We start from the raw sequence: 17,090 nt of genomic DNA, 5'->3' as shown, positions 1-17,090 counted from the left end.
AGCAGATGAGGACAGCAGGAGGCTGGGGGTCCTCAGCCTTTCCTCTCCCACGGGAAACGCCAGCGCTCGCGAGCAGTCTGTACTGTCAGCAACCCGAGGCCCTCCAGGCGGCCCTTAACTAGACCCCTGGTTTTGTCCACGTCGCCCGTTTGTTGTCCTTGAATAAACACCGCCTGGTTGGTTTGGTTCTCGGACCACACCAGCTATACTCGACACCTTCCCTGGCCTGTAGATGGTGCTGGAAGCAAGGTGGTTCTGCAGGTGCTGGAAACAAGGTGGTTCTCTCTGCAGACTCAGCGCCGTGATCCCCCCCACCGTCCCCCGGACTCCAACAGGCGGTTTTAATGGCTTTATTCTGATGGGACAGTTTTTTGCTTCTGTTTTCTGGACCGCAAAAGGCGGTGCTCAGGGCTCAAGGTCCAGGACCACAGGAGGCGCCGGGAGGCGGGACTGACGCAGACCACAGGCGTGGGGGCACAAGGGCGGGGTCTGGAGAGGCGCAGCTGGGTGGCCGCCCCCTCTAGGCAAAGCCTCGCGGACCCGCCGCCCCTGGGCCCATCTCGAGACCCCGCCCGCAGGGGGGGTCCTCACTGGCCGCGACGATCCTGCAAGTGCAGTTCAGCTTCTCCCGCAGCACCACGCACCGCCACAGGCCACGGGGACACGCCCCGCTTTCGGACCCCGGCCCGGCCCCCCGCTCAGGCCACTCGCGCCCGAAATCCCGCCCCGACTTGAGGCCTCGCCCCGAGCGGCTGGTCCAGACGCCGGCCGCGCTCGGCGCCGAGGGCCCGCCCCCATCGGGCCCCGCCCCCAACCCCGGGCCTATGTGCCGGCCGCGCGCAGTGCCGAGATCCCGCCCCCCACAGCTCCGGGTCCAGTCACCGACTGCGCTCCGTGACGAGTCCCGCCCCCCTCAGGCCCCGCCCTCAACCCCAGGCCCAGTCATCGGTCGCAAGGAGCGCCGAGATCCCGCCCCCCTCAGCTCCGGGTCCAGTCACCGGCTGCGCTCGGAGCCGAGGGCCCGCCCCTACGTCCAGGAGGCCTCGCCCCCGCTCAGGCCCCTCCCCCAGCTCCGACCAGTCGACGGCCGCGCTCCGTGACGAGGCTCCGCCTCCTTCAGGCCCCGCCCCCAACCCCGGGCCCAGTCCCCGGCCGCGCTCCGTGACGAGGTCCCGCCCCCGCCAGGCCCCGCCCCCAGCTCGGGCCCAGTCGCAGGCCGCGCGGCGCCGAGGTCCCGCCCCCCGCCCGCCCCGCCTTCAGGCTCGGCGCGCGGTCCGTGAGGCGGCGGCTTCGCGGTCCGAGGCCGGTGGCCGGTGACCGCCCCGGGCCGCAGGCCGCGGGTTCGAGTCCTCGCGTGCGCTCCGGGCCCCGAGCCGGGCGCCGGCCCCGTCCCGCGAGCGCGGCGGTTGCGGGTGGGGCGGGCCCGGCGCGCGGCGAATCTGCCGCTGCGAATCGGCGGGCGCGGCGGCGCGGCCTCGCGAGAGCGCGGGCGGCGCGGAAGCGGCGGCGGCGGCGGCGGCGGCGGCGGCGGCGGGCGGGCGGCCGGGGCGGCGGAGCCCGGGAGCCCGCACCCACCGGCGGCATGACGGGCCGCGTGTGCCGCGGCTGCGGCGGCACCGACATCGAGCTCGACTCGGCGCGCGGCGACGCCGTGTGCACCGGCTGCGGCTCGGTGCTCGAGGACAACATCATCGTCTCGGAGGTGCAGTTCGTGGAGAACAGCGGCGGCGGCTCCTCGGCCGTGGGGCAGTTCGTGTCGCTGGACGGTGAGGCGGGCCGGGCCGGGCCGGGGGCTCGGGGGTCGCGGGGGGCGGGGCCGAGCGGGGCCGGGGAAACTGAGGCTGGCGCGGGGCGGGGGAGCCAGCGGGAGCGGGTGCCCGCCCCCCGCCCCCCAGCGGCGCGGGTGGGCTCAGTGTGCCCTGCTCCCTGGGCAGCTGTCCCCGCGGGCCGGGGCGAGTCCCAGCGCGGTCACCCTGGGACCATTTGCAGGAGGCTGGAGCGGACACAAGTTTTCTCTCCTGGTGCCCCGGGCGGCTCCGCGCAGCTTTGCAGGAAGCCGTCCTGGTGGCCGTCCTGGTCCTGGTGGCCGTCCTGGTCCTGGTGGCCGTCCTGGTCCTGGTGGCCGTCCCGCCCTGGGGCCCCTGCCCGGGTGCAGATCGGGCGCTGTCCCTGTGCTGAAGGGCCCCGAGAGTGCTGGCTGGGCATTGTCTCCCCTCCCCGATGCTTTCTGTGGGACTCCCAAGTGGTCCCAGCCCGCCGCTGGACAGCCAGCAGGACACAGGCGCGCTGCCCAGGCCTCCCGATGCACCGGCACTCCTGCCGGGTCCCCATCCCCGTCGTCATCCCGGCTCTGTGACAGACTGGCCCTGGCTCCCTGCAGGAGATGCAGGCACTGCCGAGGCCATCCGGCCTGGGACAGTGCAGGATGGTCTTGTGCGTGTTTATCAGAAAGGCCTCCAGGTGTTGGTCAGCGGCAGACCCAGCCTCCTGATGGGCATCGAAAGAGTCGGCGTCCCCACGTGGGGTCTTGCAGCCCACGAGCACCGTTGGCTGGGGCTTCTCTCCGCTCTGGGGGTCCCTTTGATGCCGTTCGCTGGCCTTGGTGATTTCCCCAGCCCCTCTGTGTCCGTGGACACCAGCCTGAGATCTCCTCGGGGTCCTTTGGGTTTTGGTATTTCCCATTCCCGTCTGTTCGAAGGTGGCCCGATGGCTAATCTCCCCCGCGCACAGCCTTTTCCCACGACCTTGCTGAACTTAACGATGAGTTCTGGGACCCTGGCGTTTTCTGTGTCGCATGTCGACGGGCGCTGCTGGATTCCTTCTCTTTCTCTGACTTTCCTGTTCCCGCTGAGGGGAGTGTCCGCTCGCTTGCCCGGGGGCTCCGGGCTCGTCCTTGGCAAGATGTGGGGGAGTGGGTCGTGGGCACGCTGCAGCTGACCTGGACTGACCTTGCCCTCCTGGCTCCCCTAGTCCCACTGGGGGCTCAGCCTTCGTGGTGTGGCAGCGCTGGCCTCCACAGCGCCCCGTTTAGAGGCTCCTGTGTCCGCTGCCGAGGAAGTGGCCAGTGGCTCTCCTGGAGGGAACAGGTTCCAGTGCTCTCAGGGACAAGCGGGGGTGTGGGGGTCCCTTTTCTGTCTGTGCCAGAGTCGCTCCTGTCTCTGTGTGGCCTGGGGCTGTGCTGGGGCTGTTCCTGGTATTTGCAGAAGTTCTGGTGTGTTCCTATGTCTTATTGGTGGCCTGGGGCTGGCCCGGGTCCTTGGTGCCACCTGCAGGCCTGTCGTGATCCTTCTGTCACCACGGCTGTCCCTCGTGCTCAGGGCTCACTGTGCTCTGCTCTTGTCTCTCCCGACCTGGCGTGGCCCACTTCTGTGTTCTTCCGGGGATGCTGGGGGGTCCATCAGAGGGGAGGACAGACCAGAGCCCCTGGCCAGAGGGGAGGACGGGGCTGGGAGCAGTGGGACGGGCTGTGAAGAAGGACACAGTTGAGAGAGGAGGGACGAGGTCTGGACCGGAAAGAGGGAGCTGTGAGAGGGAGGATGGAGCTAGGAGTGGGAGGACGGTGTGAGCGGGAGGATGGGGACAGGAGCGGGAGGACGGTGTGAGCGGGAGTGTGAGCCGTGTGCGTCCTTCCCAAGCTGAGGCGCTGTGGCCCTGGCTGCCTTGTCCCTGCTCTTCCCTGGGGTTTGGGAATCGCGGCTTGGCTCCCAGTGGCCAGGCCTCTCTGCAGGCTCCCCGTATCCTTGCTGTCCCTCCGCTGGCCACTGGGAGATGGACCTGGCTGGGCATGCTGTCCTGCCCCTTCACTTCAGCAGGTCTAGTGTGAGTCTTGAGAATGCCGTGTTAAAACTTTTGTTTCATGTTATTTGAGCGGGGGCACACCCGGCGGTGCTCAGGGGTCACTCCTGCTTGTGTTCAGGGGACCATGTGGGGTGTCGGGGAGTGGACCCGGGTCAGCCAGACCCGAGGCAAGCACCCTACCTGCCCCTCGATCACAACTGTTAGAAGGGGGGTGGCCGCCAGGAGTAATTCCTGAGTGCAGAGCCAGGAGTAACCCGGGGGTGGAGTGCTCCCCGCCCCACCTGCGCGGAGGCCTGCGCGCCCCTGGCCTCTTCCTTCTGGTTTGTTTTTCCTGGGGGTGCAGAGTATTGGTCCCTACTTCCAAGCTGCATCCCCGTCCCCTTCGGCTCTTAAAACAATTGTTCTGTCTTTTTTTTTTTTTTTTTTGCTTTTTGGGTCACACCCGGCGATGCACAGGGGTTCCTCCTGGCTCTGCACTCAGGAATTGCTCCTGGTGGTGCTCGGGGGACCACATGGGATGCTGAGAATCGAACCCGGGTCGGCTGCATGCAAGGCAAACACCCTACCCGCTGTGCTATCGCTCCAGCCCCAGTTCTGTTCTTTTATCACTTTCCTCCTTAAGTAAGAATCTGGCTGACCAGCCAACACGGTCTCTCTCCCTCTGACTCACAAATTCTGTTGTAAACTCCTTCTGGACTTGTTTTCCCCACACCTGGCTGCGGTCAGGGCTCCCTCCTTGCTCTGCACTCACCGATTCTTCCTGCAGGGCTTGGGGGACCCTTTTGGGTGCTGGGGCTTGAACCCAGGTCAGCGTGTGCAAGGGAAGCACCCTACTTGCTCTCCTATCTCTTCATCCCGGGAATTTTTTTTTTAACTTTTGTGTTTGGGCCACTCCTGGAGGTGCTCAGAGTTTACACCTGGCTTCACGCTCTGGCATCTCTCCTAGAGAAATTTGGGGGACAAAATGGGATCTCGGGGATTGAACCTGGGTTTGGCCATGTGCACAGCAAGTCTCTAAACCCCTGATGTCTAGCCCTGGCCCTCCTTCCTGCGAAGGGCAAACGGCATCTTTTTCAGGGCTGAGTAGTGCTCTGTTTGCCCCTGCCTGGCACTGTGCTGGTCTTGGTCCCAGCACAGGCCTCAGTCGTGGTGACCTTTCTCCTCCGCCTGCCCTTGCACCCTCCATGCGCCGCCACCCTGCATCCACCCCGGCCACCTCCCCACTGGACACTGCCCAACAGGTGAGCCCTGTCCACCTGCTTTCCCGGCAGTGCCCAGGGCTGAGAACTCGAGTGTATGTAGTTGGGTGTGAGTGTGTGTGCTTGTGAGCATGTGAGTGCATGTGAGTGCTGTGTGTGAGCACATATGCATGCCTGTATTGACATAGGTGATTGCATGTTCCTGTGTGTGCTTGTACGTGCACGTGCATGTCGGTGCCTCCGTATTTCTGGTGGGAATGTGTGTGTGTGTGTGTGTGTGTGTGTGTGTGTGAACGTGTGAGTGTGGCCATGTGCACGGGAAGTGGGGGTCCCGGGGTGCAGGAAGGGCCGGGAGGAGTTGGGTGTTGGGGGGGGCTCTGCTTGCCAGCGTGCTCGGCTGCGACTTTCTCCCTGTGACCAGGGGAGGGAGGACCCCCGCGGGCCCACCCTGACGGGCTGACGGGCTCTGGATGCCGCACCGAGAGGCTGCCGTGGTGGGTTGCTACCCATCCTGCCCCCATGTTTTAGCTTCTGCCCCTGAGAGCCCAGGGGCTGGTTTGGGGGCCACATCCTGCTGGCCCGGGACCTGGGGTCTCCATGTGGGCAGGGCAGCCCCGCGGTCCTCGCCGGGCACTTCCTGATGGTCTGCTTCCTCCTGGCCTGGCCCTTGCCGGGAGGGGGCACCCCGGGGCTGCCGCTTTGTGTTGGGGGGCCTCTCCATGCAGCTGTGTCAGGGGCCCCTGCAGCAGAGATCACAGCTGTGCCATCGCACCTGTGGAGGCCCAGCCGGGGGGCGTCTGCCGCGGGGGGAGCCGGGACGGCTGATGGGGCCCTTGCGTTCCAGGTGCCGGCAAGACCCCTACCCTGGGTGGCGGCTTTCACGTGAACTTGGGCAAGGAGTCGAGAGCGCAGACGCTGCAGAACGGTAAGGCCCGGGGTGCGGCCGCAGCCTCTGCCCTGACACCCCGTTTTCCGAGCACCAACACTCCAGTGGCCTCAGCTTGCCAGTAGTGACATCACCTTGGACTCAGTGGCCCTGGGGGAGGGGGGTTGTGCCAGTGTCACCCCCAGGGCCCTGGCCCTCCCGGTCCCACTCCAAGCGTGCCGTGCCATGGCCTGTGCTGGCCCAGGCTGTGCTCTGCCCAGGCCCTGCCCCCTACTAGGCTCTAGGTGTGGCCGTGTGCTGCGGCCTCCTGGCTGCTCCCTGGACTGTCCCGCCCAGCATGGACTCGGCAGCCGTGGCTGGGCAGCCTGCGTTGGGCTCTTGCTCTCCGCTTCTCTTGAGATGCTCCCTACCTCATCTCAGCCCCGCGCTTCCGGGCCGGTCCCGCTTCAGGAGGGACACAGTGCCCTGGACCCCGGGGCCGGCCCAGTCTGTCCTGTCCGGGGGTGGTCGCTGGGCGTCACCCGCTCCCTTGTGTCCCAGGGCGGCGGCAGATCCATCACCTGGGGAACCAGCTGCAGCTGAACCAGCACTGCCTGGACACCGCCTTCAACTTCTTCAAGATGGCCGTGAGCAAGCACCTGACGCGCGGGCGCAAGCTGGCCCACGTCATCGCCGCCTGCCTCTACCTGGTCTGCCGGACCGAGGGCACACCCCGTATCCTTCCTGCCGGCCGGCCCTTGGTGGCGGCGCGGGGGCAGGGGCCCCTCTGCTCGCCAGTTCCAGGGCCCAACTTCACTCCGGCTGCAGGGTACCCATGGGGCCCGGCGCAGCCCCTCAACGTCACAGGCTCGCCCCAAAGACCTCACGCATCTTGAGCCGCCTCGGCATGGATGTGAAGATCACCAGGGCTTTTGGGAGCTCCCCAGCCTCACCCCACAGCTGGGGGGCCTCCTAAACCCTCTGTGCCGTCTGTGCCATGCCAGCAGCGTGCCCCTGCAGCTCGGAGGGACAGGGTGGCCTGGTGTCACTGCTTCCAGGGTTCCAGGTGCTGTGGCGGCTCTGGGATCTGGCCCAGCTTCTGTGTCCCCCAGAGCATGGGGACGCTCACAGTGGAAGGATGGCCAGAGGCCACAGAGTGAGGGGGGCTGGTGCTGTCGCTCCCACGGGCGGGGATGGGTGGGGGTGTGCTCCCACAGACGGGGTGTGATTGTGTGTTCTCCTGCAGATCGGTGAGACTGGTGTGTGCTTCCACAGATGGGGGTGTGTGTGTGTGTGTGCCCGCGCACACGCACGCGCTGCCACAGATGAAGGTGGATATGTGTGGGCTCCCACAGACCGGGGAGATGGGTGTGTGCGCCCACAGATCAGAGAGGTGCGTGTGTGCTTCCACAGACGTGTGTGTGTGTGTTCCCAGAGACCGGGGTGACTGTGTGTGTGCTGCCGGTGTGGACCTGGGGCGGGGGTGCGGGGCCTGCCTGGATGCCGGGCCTCCTCGCCTGCGTGCTAGCCTGGGCGCTAGCCAGGCCTGCCCTTGTCGCCTGGTGGACACGCAATATCGGGGCCTCTTCCGTATCCCCCTGCCCTTCTCCCTTGGCGCCGCCACCAAAAACCCAGGCCTGGGAACTGCGATATTGCCACCTCCTTTGCTGTGGCCCTCCGTGCGCCGGGCCTGGCCGCATGCCCCCTGCCCACCCCAGCACGTCCTCGAGGTCACCTCTGCCCTTTGTGGGAGCGGCTATTAGATCGCTGGTGCCTGGCTGAGGTCGGTGAGCGTGTGTCCAGGAGACGGTGCCCTCCTGCCCGAGCTCAGCCGCAGGGGGGCACCAGACCGGGGGTGCTGTCAGAACCGGCCCTGGGCCCCCGACGCTGAGCGCGTCCCTCCCTCCTGTGTTCGGCAGTGACCTCTTTGGGGCTGTGTGCCTGGCAGGCACCGGACCCCGCGCTGTCTACCCTCGTGGGTGACCCGGCTGAGGTCCCTTGGGAGACTCTGTTCGGAGGGATTGGAGTGTCCAGGTCACCTCGGACTAGGCTGGCTGGGGCGCTTCCTTCACCCCGGACGCTTAGGGAAGTAGGTGTGGCAGCGTCCCATGGGCTGATGGATGTGGCCTCCCAGGGCGAGCTGCACTCCTCTGCTTGTGTGTGACTGTGTGACAGTGAGTGTGTGTCTGTCTGTGTGTGCAGGGAGCGCTGTGTGACAGTGAGTGGGGTCTGTATATGTGGTGTGTGTGCAGGGAGCACTGTGTGTAACTGAGCAGGGAGTGGTGCGTAACTATGTGAGCAGTGAGTGGGGTCCTGTGTGCACGCAGGGGGCATCGTGTGTCACTGTCTCAACAGTGAGTGGGATTCATGTTTGTGTGTGTGTGCAGGGGGTGCTGTGACTGTGACAGTGAGTGGGGTCTGTGTGTGTGAGTGCAGGGGGCGTTGTTTGTAACTATGTGAGCAGTGAGTGGGGTCCGTGTGTGCGTGTGCAGGGGGCACTGTGACTGTGACCGTGAGTGGGGTCCGTGTGTGTGTATGCGCACGGGGGGGGGGGGCGCTGTAACTGTGAACAGTGTGTGTGTGTGTGACTGCAGGAATTGTCTCGGAACACCCATGGTGGCGCCGGCAGCTGTGCCCTGCCCTTGCTGCACGTGCTGAACTCTTGCATATCCGAGGTCGTCAGTGACCTGCATCGCCAAGGGTCCCCAGGTCCCTGTGCCAGGATTGCTGCATGCAGGTGGTGTGACGTGCTCAGAAGGGGCACTGCCTTGCCAGGCCTCCAGCCGCGGCGTCAAGGCTGCCCCAGCATGGCCCACGTCCAGCGGCACATCGGTGTCAAGCTCTCAGCGGGTGCCCTTCCCACAGAGCTGCTCCAGCCCCTCGTTGCCTGCACCCAGCCATGCCCACGCCGGGGGCTGCCCTCTGCTCTCCCTCTGTCCCGCTGGCTCTCGTGGCTTACCCTGGCCACGCTGTGGGCCGGGTGGCACTGCTGGCGCTGGCATCTCAAGTGCTCTGCATGTCACCGGCCACTGCACATTCGAGCAGGGTCACAGCTGGGTGACCCGCCCACGTGATGTGTCCTCAGAACTGAGTGCAGGGACAGTCACTTGGGCCTGTGGTGGGGAGGGCAGGCACGTCCATCTGCTCCTTGACCCCACCTCAGACATGCTTCTGGACCTCAGTGACCTGCTGCAGGTAGGCCCCCCCTGCGTGGGCGAGTGCGGTGGGGACTGGGTCCTCCTGCCACCCTGCGAGCCCCAAGGTGGACAGCAGACCTCAGGCGTGACTTGGCCTCTTGCTGGGCCACATGGTGGTGCTCGGGGATCACTCGGCTGGGGTGCCCGGGCTGGAACCCGGTTGCCCGTGTGCAGAGAGCGCCTCACCCGCCTTCCCTCTAGCCCTTTGCTTCCCTCTCGGACCTCTGGGTGCAACCCTGGCCCCGGGGTGCCCCTGCCGAGCTGGCCTGCGTGTCCTCACAGGTGAATGTGTACGTCCTGGGGAAGACCTTCCTGCTGCTGGCCCGAGAGCTGTGCATCAACGCGCCGGCCATCGGTGAGTGCGACCTTCCCAGTCGGGTCAGAGGGCGACGCTGCCTGGGGGCCAGGGGCTGGGGGCCAAGGCGTGCGGTTCACGCCTGCTACAGGCTAACTGCGTGTGGCTCTTCGTTCCAACTTTATTATGAAAACCCACTTTAAATAGACAAACTATTCTGAGTGACTCTTCCCTGCCCGGTGGGAAGGGAAGCCTTACGTTCCACTTGGGACAGGAGTAAGGGAGAGAGGACGGCAGGCAGGCGGCACAGGGCCACTGGCAGGGCCGCCACCGAGGCCCGCCACAGTGCCGGGCGCCCCTCGCACAGGGGCTTCCCTGCCCCTCGAGCCGTGAGTGCGATTCAGGCGTAGAAGATGAGCTCGGGGATCTGCCCGCCCTGCACGCCGGTGCCGTTGGTGCTGTCCGAGGAGCACTGGAACTGGAAGGTGACCTTCCCGCACTGCACCTCGGTCATGCCCTCCTGCCCGAAGTAGCTGAGCTCGCTGCCGTCCAGCACGGCGCTGGCCGTGTAGAAGGCGTCCTGCTCCACCTGCACCGGGTGCTCAAACCACACGGGGAAGGTGTGGCTGGAGCCGTCGGACACAAACGTGGTCAGGTTCTGCGCCAGGACCACCCCCAGCCGCTTGAGTTCGATCCTCACGCTGTACTCGGCCCTGCCCGAGCTGGAGCCGTACAGGCCCAGGCCCGCGATGAACACCCGACGGTCCACAGCGAACTGGATGCTGTCGCAGCGGCCGCGGTAGCGCCACTGGTTGCTGCGGTAGGCGGAGGACTGGAAGCGGTGGCACCGCTGCGGTGCCAGGCCGCGGCGCTTGGCCAGCGGGAAATCCAGCGGGGGCTTGTTGGCCGCCGTGTACCACAGGAAGATGTTGTGGGTCTCCTCCAGGGTGAGGACGTCCGACTGCGCGGCGCCGTTGGCAAACTCCTCCAGCGTCATGGTGGGGATGCGCACGCGGTACAGGGCCGGCCCCAGCACGTGCCGCTTGTTCTGCGGGGTGGCGGGTAGGCCCTGCCGCTTGCACTCGGCCTCGGCCCAGCTCAGCACCGCCTCGAACACCACCGCCTCGTTGGTGTTGAGTGCCTCCCGGGCCACGATCACCTCCAGCGTCTGCCAGTCGATCTCGCAGAAGCCCTCGGACCGCAGCGCCATCTCGGCCTGTGCGTCGATCACCTCCCAGCAGCGCTGGGTCAGCTCCGGCTCCTCGAAGAGCCGGCTCTGGGACAGCAGCACGCAGGCGTTCCGGGCCTCCAGGCTGGTCTCCAGGAAGCTGACGCAGGCCTTGGCCAGCGCGGGGACGATGTACTTCTTGGCAGCATAGAGCGTGGCCAGCACCGTGTCTGCCTCTAGGTCGATCTCATCACTGTACAGGTACCTGGTGGGGCAGGGCGTGTCACAGGCCCCCCGCCTGAGCGCCGGGCCGGCGGGGCTCCCCCCGCTCCGGGCTGCTGCCCAGGGGCCCACTCACTTCAACAAGATGAGAAACGCGGCCGGCTCCACGTCGGGGATGTGGATCTCCGACTTGATCTCGGCCAGGTCCCCGTAGAACATGGCATAGAAGACGGAGCTCCCGACAGCCAGGACGTACTGCGGGCGGCGGGCGGGCGAAAGCGCCCTGAGCGCAGGGCCCACCCGTGCGCCGCGCCCCCCACCCCGGGAGAGGGCCGGCCGCACCGACCTTGTGAGCAGGCACTCGGCGGGCAGTGCCCGGGGGTCCCACGACGAAGTGGACGTCGGCCATGAGCTCGTTGTTGAACATCAGAGCATTCCTGCAAGGGCACGGGCCGGGCCTGGGGGACTGGGCGCGGGCGGGGGGGGGCGCGGGGGGGGGGGGGGAGGGAGGCGCGGGGCGGGGCGGGGCGGGGAGGGCGGGGCCGGCTCACCTCTCGCGCAGGGTGGGGTGGACCGACTGCCAGCTGGGGCTCTCGGGGTTGTTGTTGTCGGGCGCGGGCGGCGCGGGGGGCGGCGGCGGGGCGGGCGGCGGGGCGCTGGGCGGGCCCTTCCTGCCCGCGGCGGCGGCGGCGGCGGCGCCCGCGTTGCTGTTGGCGATGTCGGTGGCGGCGGCGGCGCCGGGCGCGGGGTACAGCTCCGCGGCCATCTTCGCGGGCAGGGCGGCCGCCGCGCGCGGGCAGGGCGGCGCTCCGTGCGCCCTGGCCCCGTGCGCCCTGGCGGTGCGCCGGGGCCGCGGCAGCGGCGGCGCCAGCACCAGGAGCGCGGCCAGGCACTGCGCCACCCGCCCGTGCAGGCAGGCCAGGGGCAGCAGCATGGGGCGCGGCGGCCGCTCGCCCGGCGCAGGGCTCGCCCAGCGGCCGCCGCCCGCCCCCGGTCACGGCGCGTCGCGGCGCGTCGCGGCGCGCCCGGAGGCCCCGCCCCGAGCGTGACCTGCCCGCCAGGCCCCGCCCCGGCCGTGACGTGCGGGCGAGGCCCCGCCCCGAGCGTGACGCAAGGCGAGGCCCCGCCCCGAGCGTGACGCGAGGCCCCGCCCAGGCCGTGACGTACGGGCGAGGCCCCGCCCCGAGCGTGACGCAAGGCGAGGCCCCGCCCCGGCCTGACGTGTCGCGAGGCCCCGCCCCGCCGCTCGCTTCAGGCGCCCGCCGGCCCGTTGGCACGGGCACCCTTGGTGTGAGTGCTGGCCTCTGTGCAGGGGGAGCCTGCAGGGGCCCGGGCGTTAGGGCCGGGGCCTGTGGTTCGGCCGGCGTTTCTGCCCTGCTCGATGCACCCTTGGGCCTCGGAGGGTCGGCGCGGCTGCTCTGCCCCCCCAGCGCCTTTAGCTTTTCCGCGCGTGCCTTATGCGCCGCGTGCGTTGGCCGGCGCGCTGGGTACTCTCCCCCGCAGGCAGCTCGCGGCGAGTCCCGTGTCTGGTTCGACCCTTGCTCCGTGGCCGAGGACGTGCCGCGTTCCCTGCGTCTGTGCCCTTCCAGTGCCTATTCTGTGTCCTGTGGCCACGTCCCATGTCTGTGGCCCACGCCCCGTGTCCTTTGTGTCCGTGTCCCATTTGTGCTGTGTTCTGGGTCCCGTACCTGTGGCTTGGTGGTTCATGCCTTTCCCACGTCTGTGTCTCCTTCACGTGTCCTGTATCCCATGTCCGTGTCCCTGTCCACATCTGTATCTCGGGTCTGTGTCAGGAGTGCTGTGTCTGTGTTCGTGTTTCTAGTCCCTGTCCGTGGCTTCTGTCTCGCGGCCCGTGCCCCGTGTCTGCGCTGTGTCCATGTCCCTTGCCTCTGCCCTGGACGTGTGTTCTCTGGCACTCCTGTGTCATGCGTGGCGCCTGCGGAAAGACACGCCTCTGGGCCACCGGCTTCAAAACAAGGGTGTCACGGGAGGGTCCTCGTGTCACTGCCCTTTTACCCTCACTTGGCGTGTTCGTTGCCGCTTTCGTTTTCTGGCCCACCGGCCTCTGGGTCCGCCTGGCCTGCAGTTCCTCCCCGAGACACTGCTTGGGCGCCCGCTTGCCACGCGCGCCTTCTCTCGTGCTGGGGGCCGTCACCCGCGGGTCCTCCTGTCCTTCCCGTCGGGGCTTGTCTGCCCGCTGGCCGCTGACCGACTGGGGCTCGTGGGGGGCGGAGCGTGTGGGCGGGCCGGACTCAGCGCCGCGCGTCCCCCGCAGACCCCTGCCTGTACATCCCGCGCTTCGCCCACCTGCTGGAGTTCGGCGAGAAGAACCACGAGGTGTCCATGACGGCGCTGCGGCTCCTGCAGCGGATGAAGCGGGACTGGATGCACACGGGCCGGCGGCCCTCGGGGCTCTGCGGGGCAGGTGGGCGCACGGCTCCTCCCTCCTGCCCCGTGCCTCCCTGCCCGTCCCCTCTGTGTCCTCCTTTCTCTGTCCCTCCCGCATTCCTTCTCCCTCCTCCTGGCCCCCCACCCCCCTCCGTCTCTCCGGCCCTGGGACTGTCCCGCACAGCCCCTCACCGGCCTTGACGCCGGAGGACGTGGCTCTGCAGAGGCCCCTGTCCCCGGGCCCACCCTGCCCGCCTGTTCCGCAGCGCTGCTGGTGGCTGCCAGGATGCACGACTTCCGGAGGACCGTGAAGGAGGTGATCAGCGTGGTCAAGGTGTGCGAGTCGACGCTGCGCAAGAGGTGGGCACAGAGGGGTCTGTGGAGCGCGGCCGCCCGCTGGGGGGCAATGGGCGGGTGTGCAGGGGGCAGCCGGGGCAGCTGTGGGCCTCACGCCCCCCGGCTCTGCGCAGGCTCACGGAATTCGAGGACACCCCTACCAGCCAGCTGACCGTGGACGAGTTCATGAAGGTGGACCTGGAGGAGGAGTGCGACCCCCCCTCGTACACGGCGGGGCAGCGCCGCCTGCGTATGAAGCAGGTACCCGCGGGTCTGCGGCCCCGGGGCGGGCGCGTTGGGGGGGCGGGGCAGACGCCTGACTCACTGTCCGTCCGTTCCCCCCGCAGCTGGAGCAGGTCCTGTCCAAGAAGCTGGAGGAGGTGGAAGGTGAGTGAGGAGCCCCCGGGTGCTGCACCCGGTGCGGCAGCGCGTGACCCGGCTCTGTGCGCAGGTGAGATCTCCAGCTACCAGGACGCCATCGAGCTCGAGCTGGAGAGCAGCCGGCCCCGGGCCAAGGGCGCCCTCGGCGGCCTGAGCAGAGACGGTGCGTCCCCCACGGCCCCCACGTCTCCCATCCCCAGGTCCCTGCGGGCGGGCTCGGGCGGGGTCTCTGAATGGTTGGGCTCACCCCACGGGGGCTCGGTCATGTCCCAGGGTCACGTCCCCTCTGCCGCACCTCAGCTCTCGGCCTCTGTTGACACACGGTGCTCTGCGCTGCCCCTGCGTGGGGCGGCCCTGGCGCTGCTGACGGCCGCCCCTCCTAGGCTGCCTCGAGGACTCCGCCTGCAGCTTGTTCGGGGAGGAGGACGCCGAGGATGAGGAGCTGGAGGTGGCCGCCACCCACCTGAACCAGGAGTTCTGCCGGGAGCTCTGCGGCCTGCCCGGCACCTCCGACGGGGACGGGTGCCCGGACGGGGACGGCAGGCTCCCCGCCCTCGAGTCCCTGCTGGGGCCCCTGCCCACGGCGGCCAGCCTGGGCATCTCGGACTCCATCCGCGAGTGCATCTCCTCCCAGAGCCGCGCCCCGAGTGCGTGCCCGCGGGGACCGTCGGCACTGGGAGGAGGGTGGTGCTGCCTGGGGCCCCGACGCCTCCTGCGTGCTGGGCCGGGAGGGTCAGGCCGGGCCGGGAGGGTCCTGCCCAGGCCACGCTGAGCCCCGCTCTCCACAGAGGACGTGTCTGGAGACGGCGAGCTGGACCTCAGTGGCATCGACGACCTGGAGATCGACAGGGTAGGCGCGTGGCTCCGCCCCGAGCCCCGTGGGTCCCCAGGGGGCCGTCTTGAGGGCAGGGAAGGGCAGTGGTGCTGACTCGCGCTGGGCGTCTCTGCTTTATCGCAGTACATCCTCAACGAGGCCGAGGCCCGCGTGAAGGCCGAGCTGTGGATGCGGGAGAACGCCGAGTACCTGCGCGAGCAGAGGGGTGAGCCGGCCCCGCCCCTCCGGGTTCCCGCCTGCTGCGCCATTCCTGCCTCGCTTTCCATCCCCAGCTCTGCCCTGCCGCCCTGTCCGCATTTTGCTTGTCCTTGTCCTGCCCTGGTCCCCACCCTCGCCCTGCCGCCCCCGACGTCCCCGATGTCATCTCGCTGTCCCCGCTCCCCGCTGTCCGCGTCCCGCTCTGTGCCCCGCCCGCCTCTGGCTCTGATGCAGGCTGTCGGTCTTGCAGAGAAGGAGGCCAGGATCGCCAGGGAGAAGGAGCTGGGCATCTACAAGGAGCACAAGGTGGGCCGGCCACGCCAGCCTCCCCCGCACCTGGGCCACCGCGGGGGCGCTGCTGAGCTCGGGCGGGAGCTGTCCCTGTCCCATGAGCCTCTTCCCCGGAGCCCCTCGGAGTGGCTGTGGGAACCGCCTGTCCCCGAGGGGGCAGGGCCGCCCTGCTCCAGGCCCCACCCACTGTGTGTGTCCCCCCCCAGCCCAAGAAGTCGTGCAAGCGCCGTGAGCCCATTCAAGCCAGCACGGCCGGCGAGGCCATCGAGAAGATGCTGGAGCAGAAGCGGATCTCCAGCAAGATCAACTACAGCGTGCTGCGCGGCCTGGACACCAAGGGGGCGCCGGCGGCGGGGGACGCGGCGGCTGAGCAGCGGCCCAGCACCAGGAGGCCACCCCGCAAACCCCCGGCCAGCAGGAGCCGGGCCCGGCCCGAAGCCGCCGGGCCGGGCGTGGGGAAGAGGTTTGTGTCGGGCGGCTCCCGTGGGCCGGGCTAGGGAGGGACCCCCGGGGAGGAGCAGGGCCCGTGCCCGCTGTGAGGCCCGAGGGCTCTGCTGGTGTGGCTGGGCCCAGGGCACCCCTGGGACCTGCTGGAGGCCGGGGCGCCCCACGCCAGGAGGATCCCGAGGCAGTCAGCATTCCTGCCAGGGCGGGGGCAGTGTCCAGAGCCCGTGCTACGCCCCTCATGCCGCCCCTCAGGCCCCCTCCTGGCTGTGGGTACCCCGGGTCTCCCAGCATCCTGGAACCTCGAGCTAGGCTATGCCCTGGGACAGTGCGGGGACACCCTGGCGCCTCACGCAGACTGAGGGTGTGCGGGGCGTGTCTCTGAGCCCCGTCCTGCTCTCTTCCAGGCTGCGGCCCCTGGTGTCCACTCAGCCAGCCAAGAAGGCTCTGGGAGAGGTGCGTTGTGAGCCGTGGCAGCTGGCACCATGCCCGCAGTCAGGCGTGTGCGGGCAGCTGGCCTGCGGCCCTCAGGGTGGGAGACCTTGGCCTCGCAGGCAGTAGAGGGCCACCGCCCTGGGGACGGCAGGTGCCACTGCGCCCCTCAAGGCCGTGCCCCTCTCCGGCAGGCCCTGCGCCCCCCAAGCTCCCCGGCCTTCGGAGCCGAGCCGGCCCCGCCCGCAGTGGCCGTGGTGGTGGAGAGCGGGCCTGTGTCTTACCACCCTGCCGAGGACGCGGAGGAGGAGGAGCCCGAGGAGGAGGATGGGGAGCACTGTGTGAGCGCCCTGCAGATGCTGGGCGGCAACGGTGAGGCCGCAGGCGCCGGACCTCGAGCCCCAGGGTCCCCAGAGACCAGGCGTCGCCCTGCTCCCAGGCTCCCCAGTTCCAGAGGTTCCTCCTCTGGCTCCCCTGGTTCCCGAGTTCCTGAGGCTCCCCAGTTCCCGTTTTCCCGAATTTCCCCAGTTTCCGAGTTCCCCAGGCTCCCCTGGTTCCCCCAATTCCCGAGTTCCCCCATTTCCTGAGGTTCCCAGTTCCCCGGTTCCTGTGACTCCCGAGGTTCCCATGCTGGGCTGGTGGCCTTACAGGTTCTGATGCTCTGCAGATTACGGCTGTGACGGTGACGAGGACGACGGCTACTGACCTTTGCCACACGTCCCATCCTGGTGGTGCCTGCACCGAGACTCTGGGAGACCAGGGGCCGCTACCTTGCACCCTGTCTCGGCCTCCGTGGCTGTGCCCTGGGGACCATATTCCGAGCAGTGCGAGGGCAGTCTCCGTCCAGCAGAGGGCACTGGACTTGGCTCTGGCCTGGTCCCTCCTGGGGTGCCGTGGGCAGCAGGCAGGTGGGTCTGAGTCCGGGACCAGCCCGTACCGTCTGGGGCCCCGGCCCCCTCTCGCTGGCCCAGGGGTGCTGGGCTGCAGCCCCCGGCCAGCGACATGCGGCAGTCCTGCCGAGCCCGTGCAGAGCCCACGTGC

General features: G+C 68.5%; 2 protein-coding genes across 2 annotated transcripts; one reads left to right on the top strand and one right to left on the bottom strand.

The window, feature by feature from the left end:
* The first annotated feature begins 1,532 nt into the window (after positions 1-1,532).
* On the top strand, positions 1,533-17,090 carry BRF1 (BRF1 RNA polymerase III transcription initiation factor subunit). The gene is made up of 18 exons (XM_056113690.1): positions 1,533-1,766; positions 5,842-5,922; positions 6,424-6,597; positions 9,026-9,057; positions 9,342-9,414; positions 13,020-13,169; positions 13,399-13,492; positions 13,603-13,729; positions 13,816-13,855; positions 13,920-14,012; positions 14,233-14,496; positions 14,638-14,699; positions 14,808-14,889; positions 15,133-15,188; positions 15,380-15,636; positions 16,025-16,073; positions 16,244-16,421; positions 16,717-17,090. The coding sequence occupies exons 1-18, from the start codon at positions 1,583-1,585 to the stop codon at positions 16,752-16,754; spliced, it is 2,034 nt and encodes a 677-aa protein (XP_055969665.1). The 5' UTR covers positions 1,533-1,582; the 3' UTR covers positions 16,755-17,090.
* BTBD6 (BTB domain containing 6) lies at positions 9,576-11,735 on the bottom strand. The gene is made up of 4 exons (XM_056113691.1): positions 11,296-11,735; positions 11,091-11,181; positions 10,881-10,999; positions 9,576-10,787 (listed from the first exon to the last, which is right to left on the bottom strand). The coding sequence occupies exons 1-4, from the start codon at positions 11,676-11,678 to the stop codon at positions 9,755-9,757; spliced, it is 1,626 nt and encodes a 541-aa protein (XP_055969666.1). The 5' UTR covers positions 11,679-11,735; the 3' UTR covers positions 9,576-9,754.

This window comes from Sorex fumeus, unplaced genomic scaffold (assembly GCF_029834395.1).
Source record: "Sorex fumeus unplaced genomic scaffold, SorFum_2.1 ptg000022l, whole genome shotgun sequence".
Lineage (NCBI taxonomy): Eukaryota > Metazoa > Chordata > Mammalia > Eulipotyphla > Soricidae > Sorex > Sorex fumeus.
This window is presented reverse-complemented; position numbering and strand designations above follow the sequence as displayed.

What these genes read in the sequence shown, in the direction of transcription:
- BRF1 (XM_056113690.1), top strand. Translation starts at nt 1,583, where the DNA reads ATGACGGGCCGCGTGTGCCGCGGCTGCGGCGGCACCGACATCGAGCTC. An exon ending in GTACCTGCGCGAGCAGAGGG is followed by an intron (nt 14,890 to 15,132) that starts GTGAGCCGGCCC and finishes TCGGTCTTGCAG; the next exon opens with AGAAGGAGGCCAGGATCGCC. An exon ending in CCAAGAAGGCTCTGGGAGAG is followed by an intron (nt 16,074 to 16,243) that starts GTGCGTTGTGAG and finishes CCTCTCCGGCAG; the next exon opens with GCCCTGCGCCCCCCAAGCTC.
- BTBD6 (XM_056113691.1), bottom strand. Translation starts at nt 11,678, where the DNA reads ATGCTGCTGCCCCTGGCCTGCCTGCACGGGCGGGTGGCGCAGTGCCTG. An exon ending in CACCCCACCCTGCGCGAGAG is followed by an intron (nt 11,182 to 11,295) that starts GTGAGCCGGCCC and finishes GTGCCCTTGCAG; the next exon opens with GAATGCTCTGATGTTCAACA. An exon ending in GCCGAGTGCCTGCTCACAAG is followed by an intron (nt 11,000 to 11,090) that starts GTCGGTGCGGCC and finishes CGCCGCCCGCAG; the next exon opens with TACGTCCTGGCTGTCGGGAG.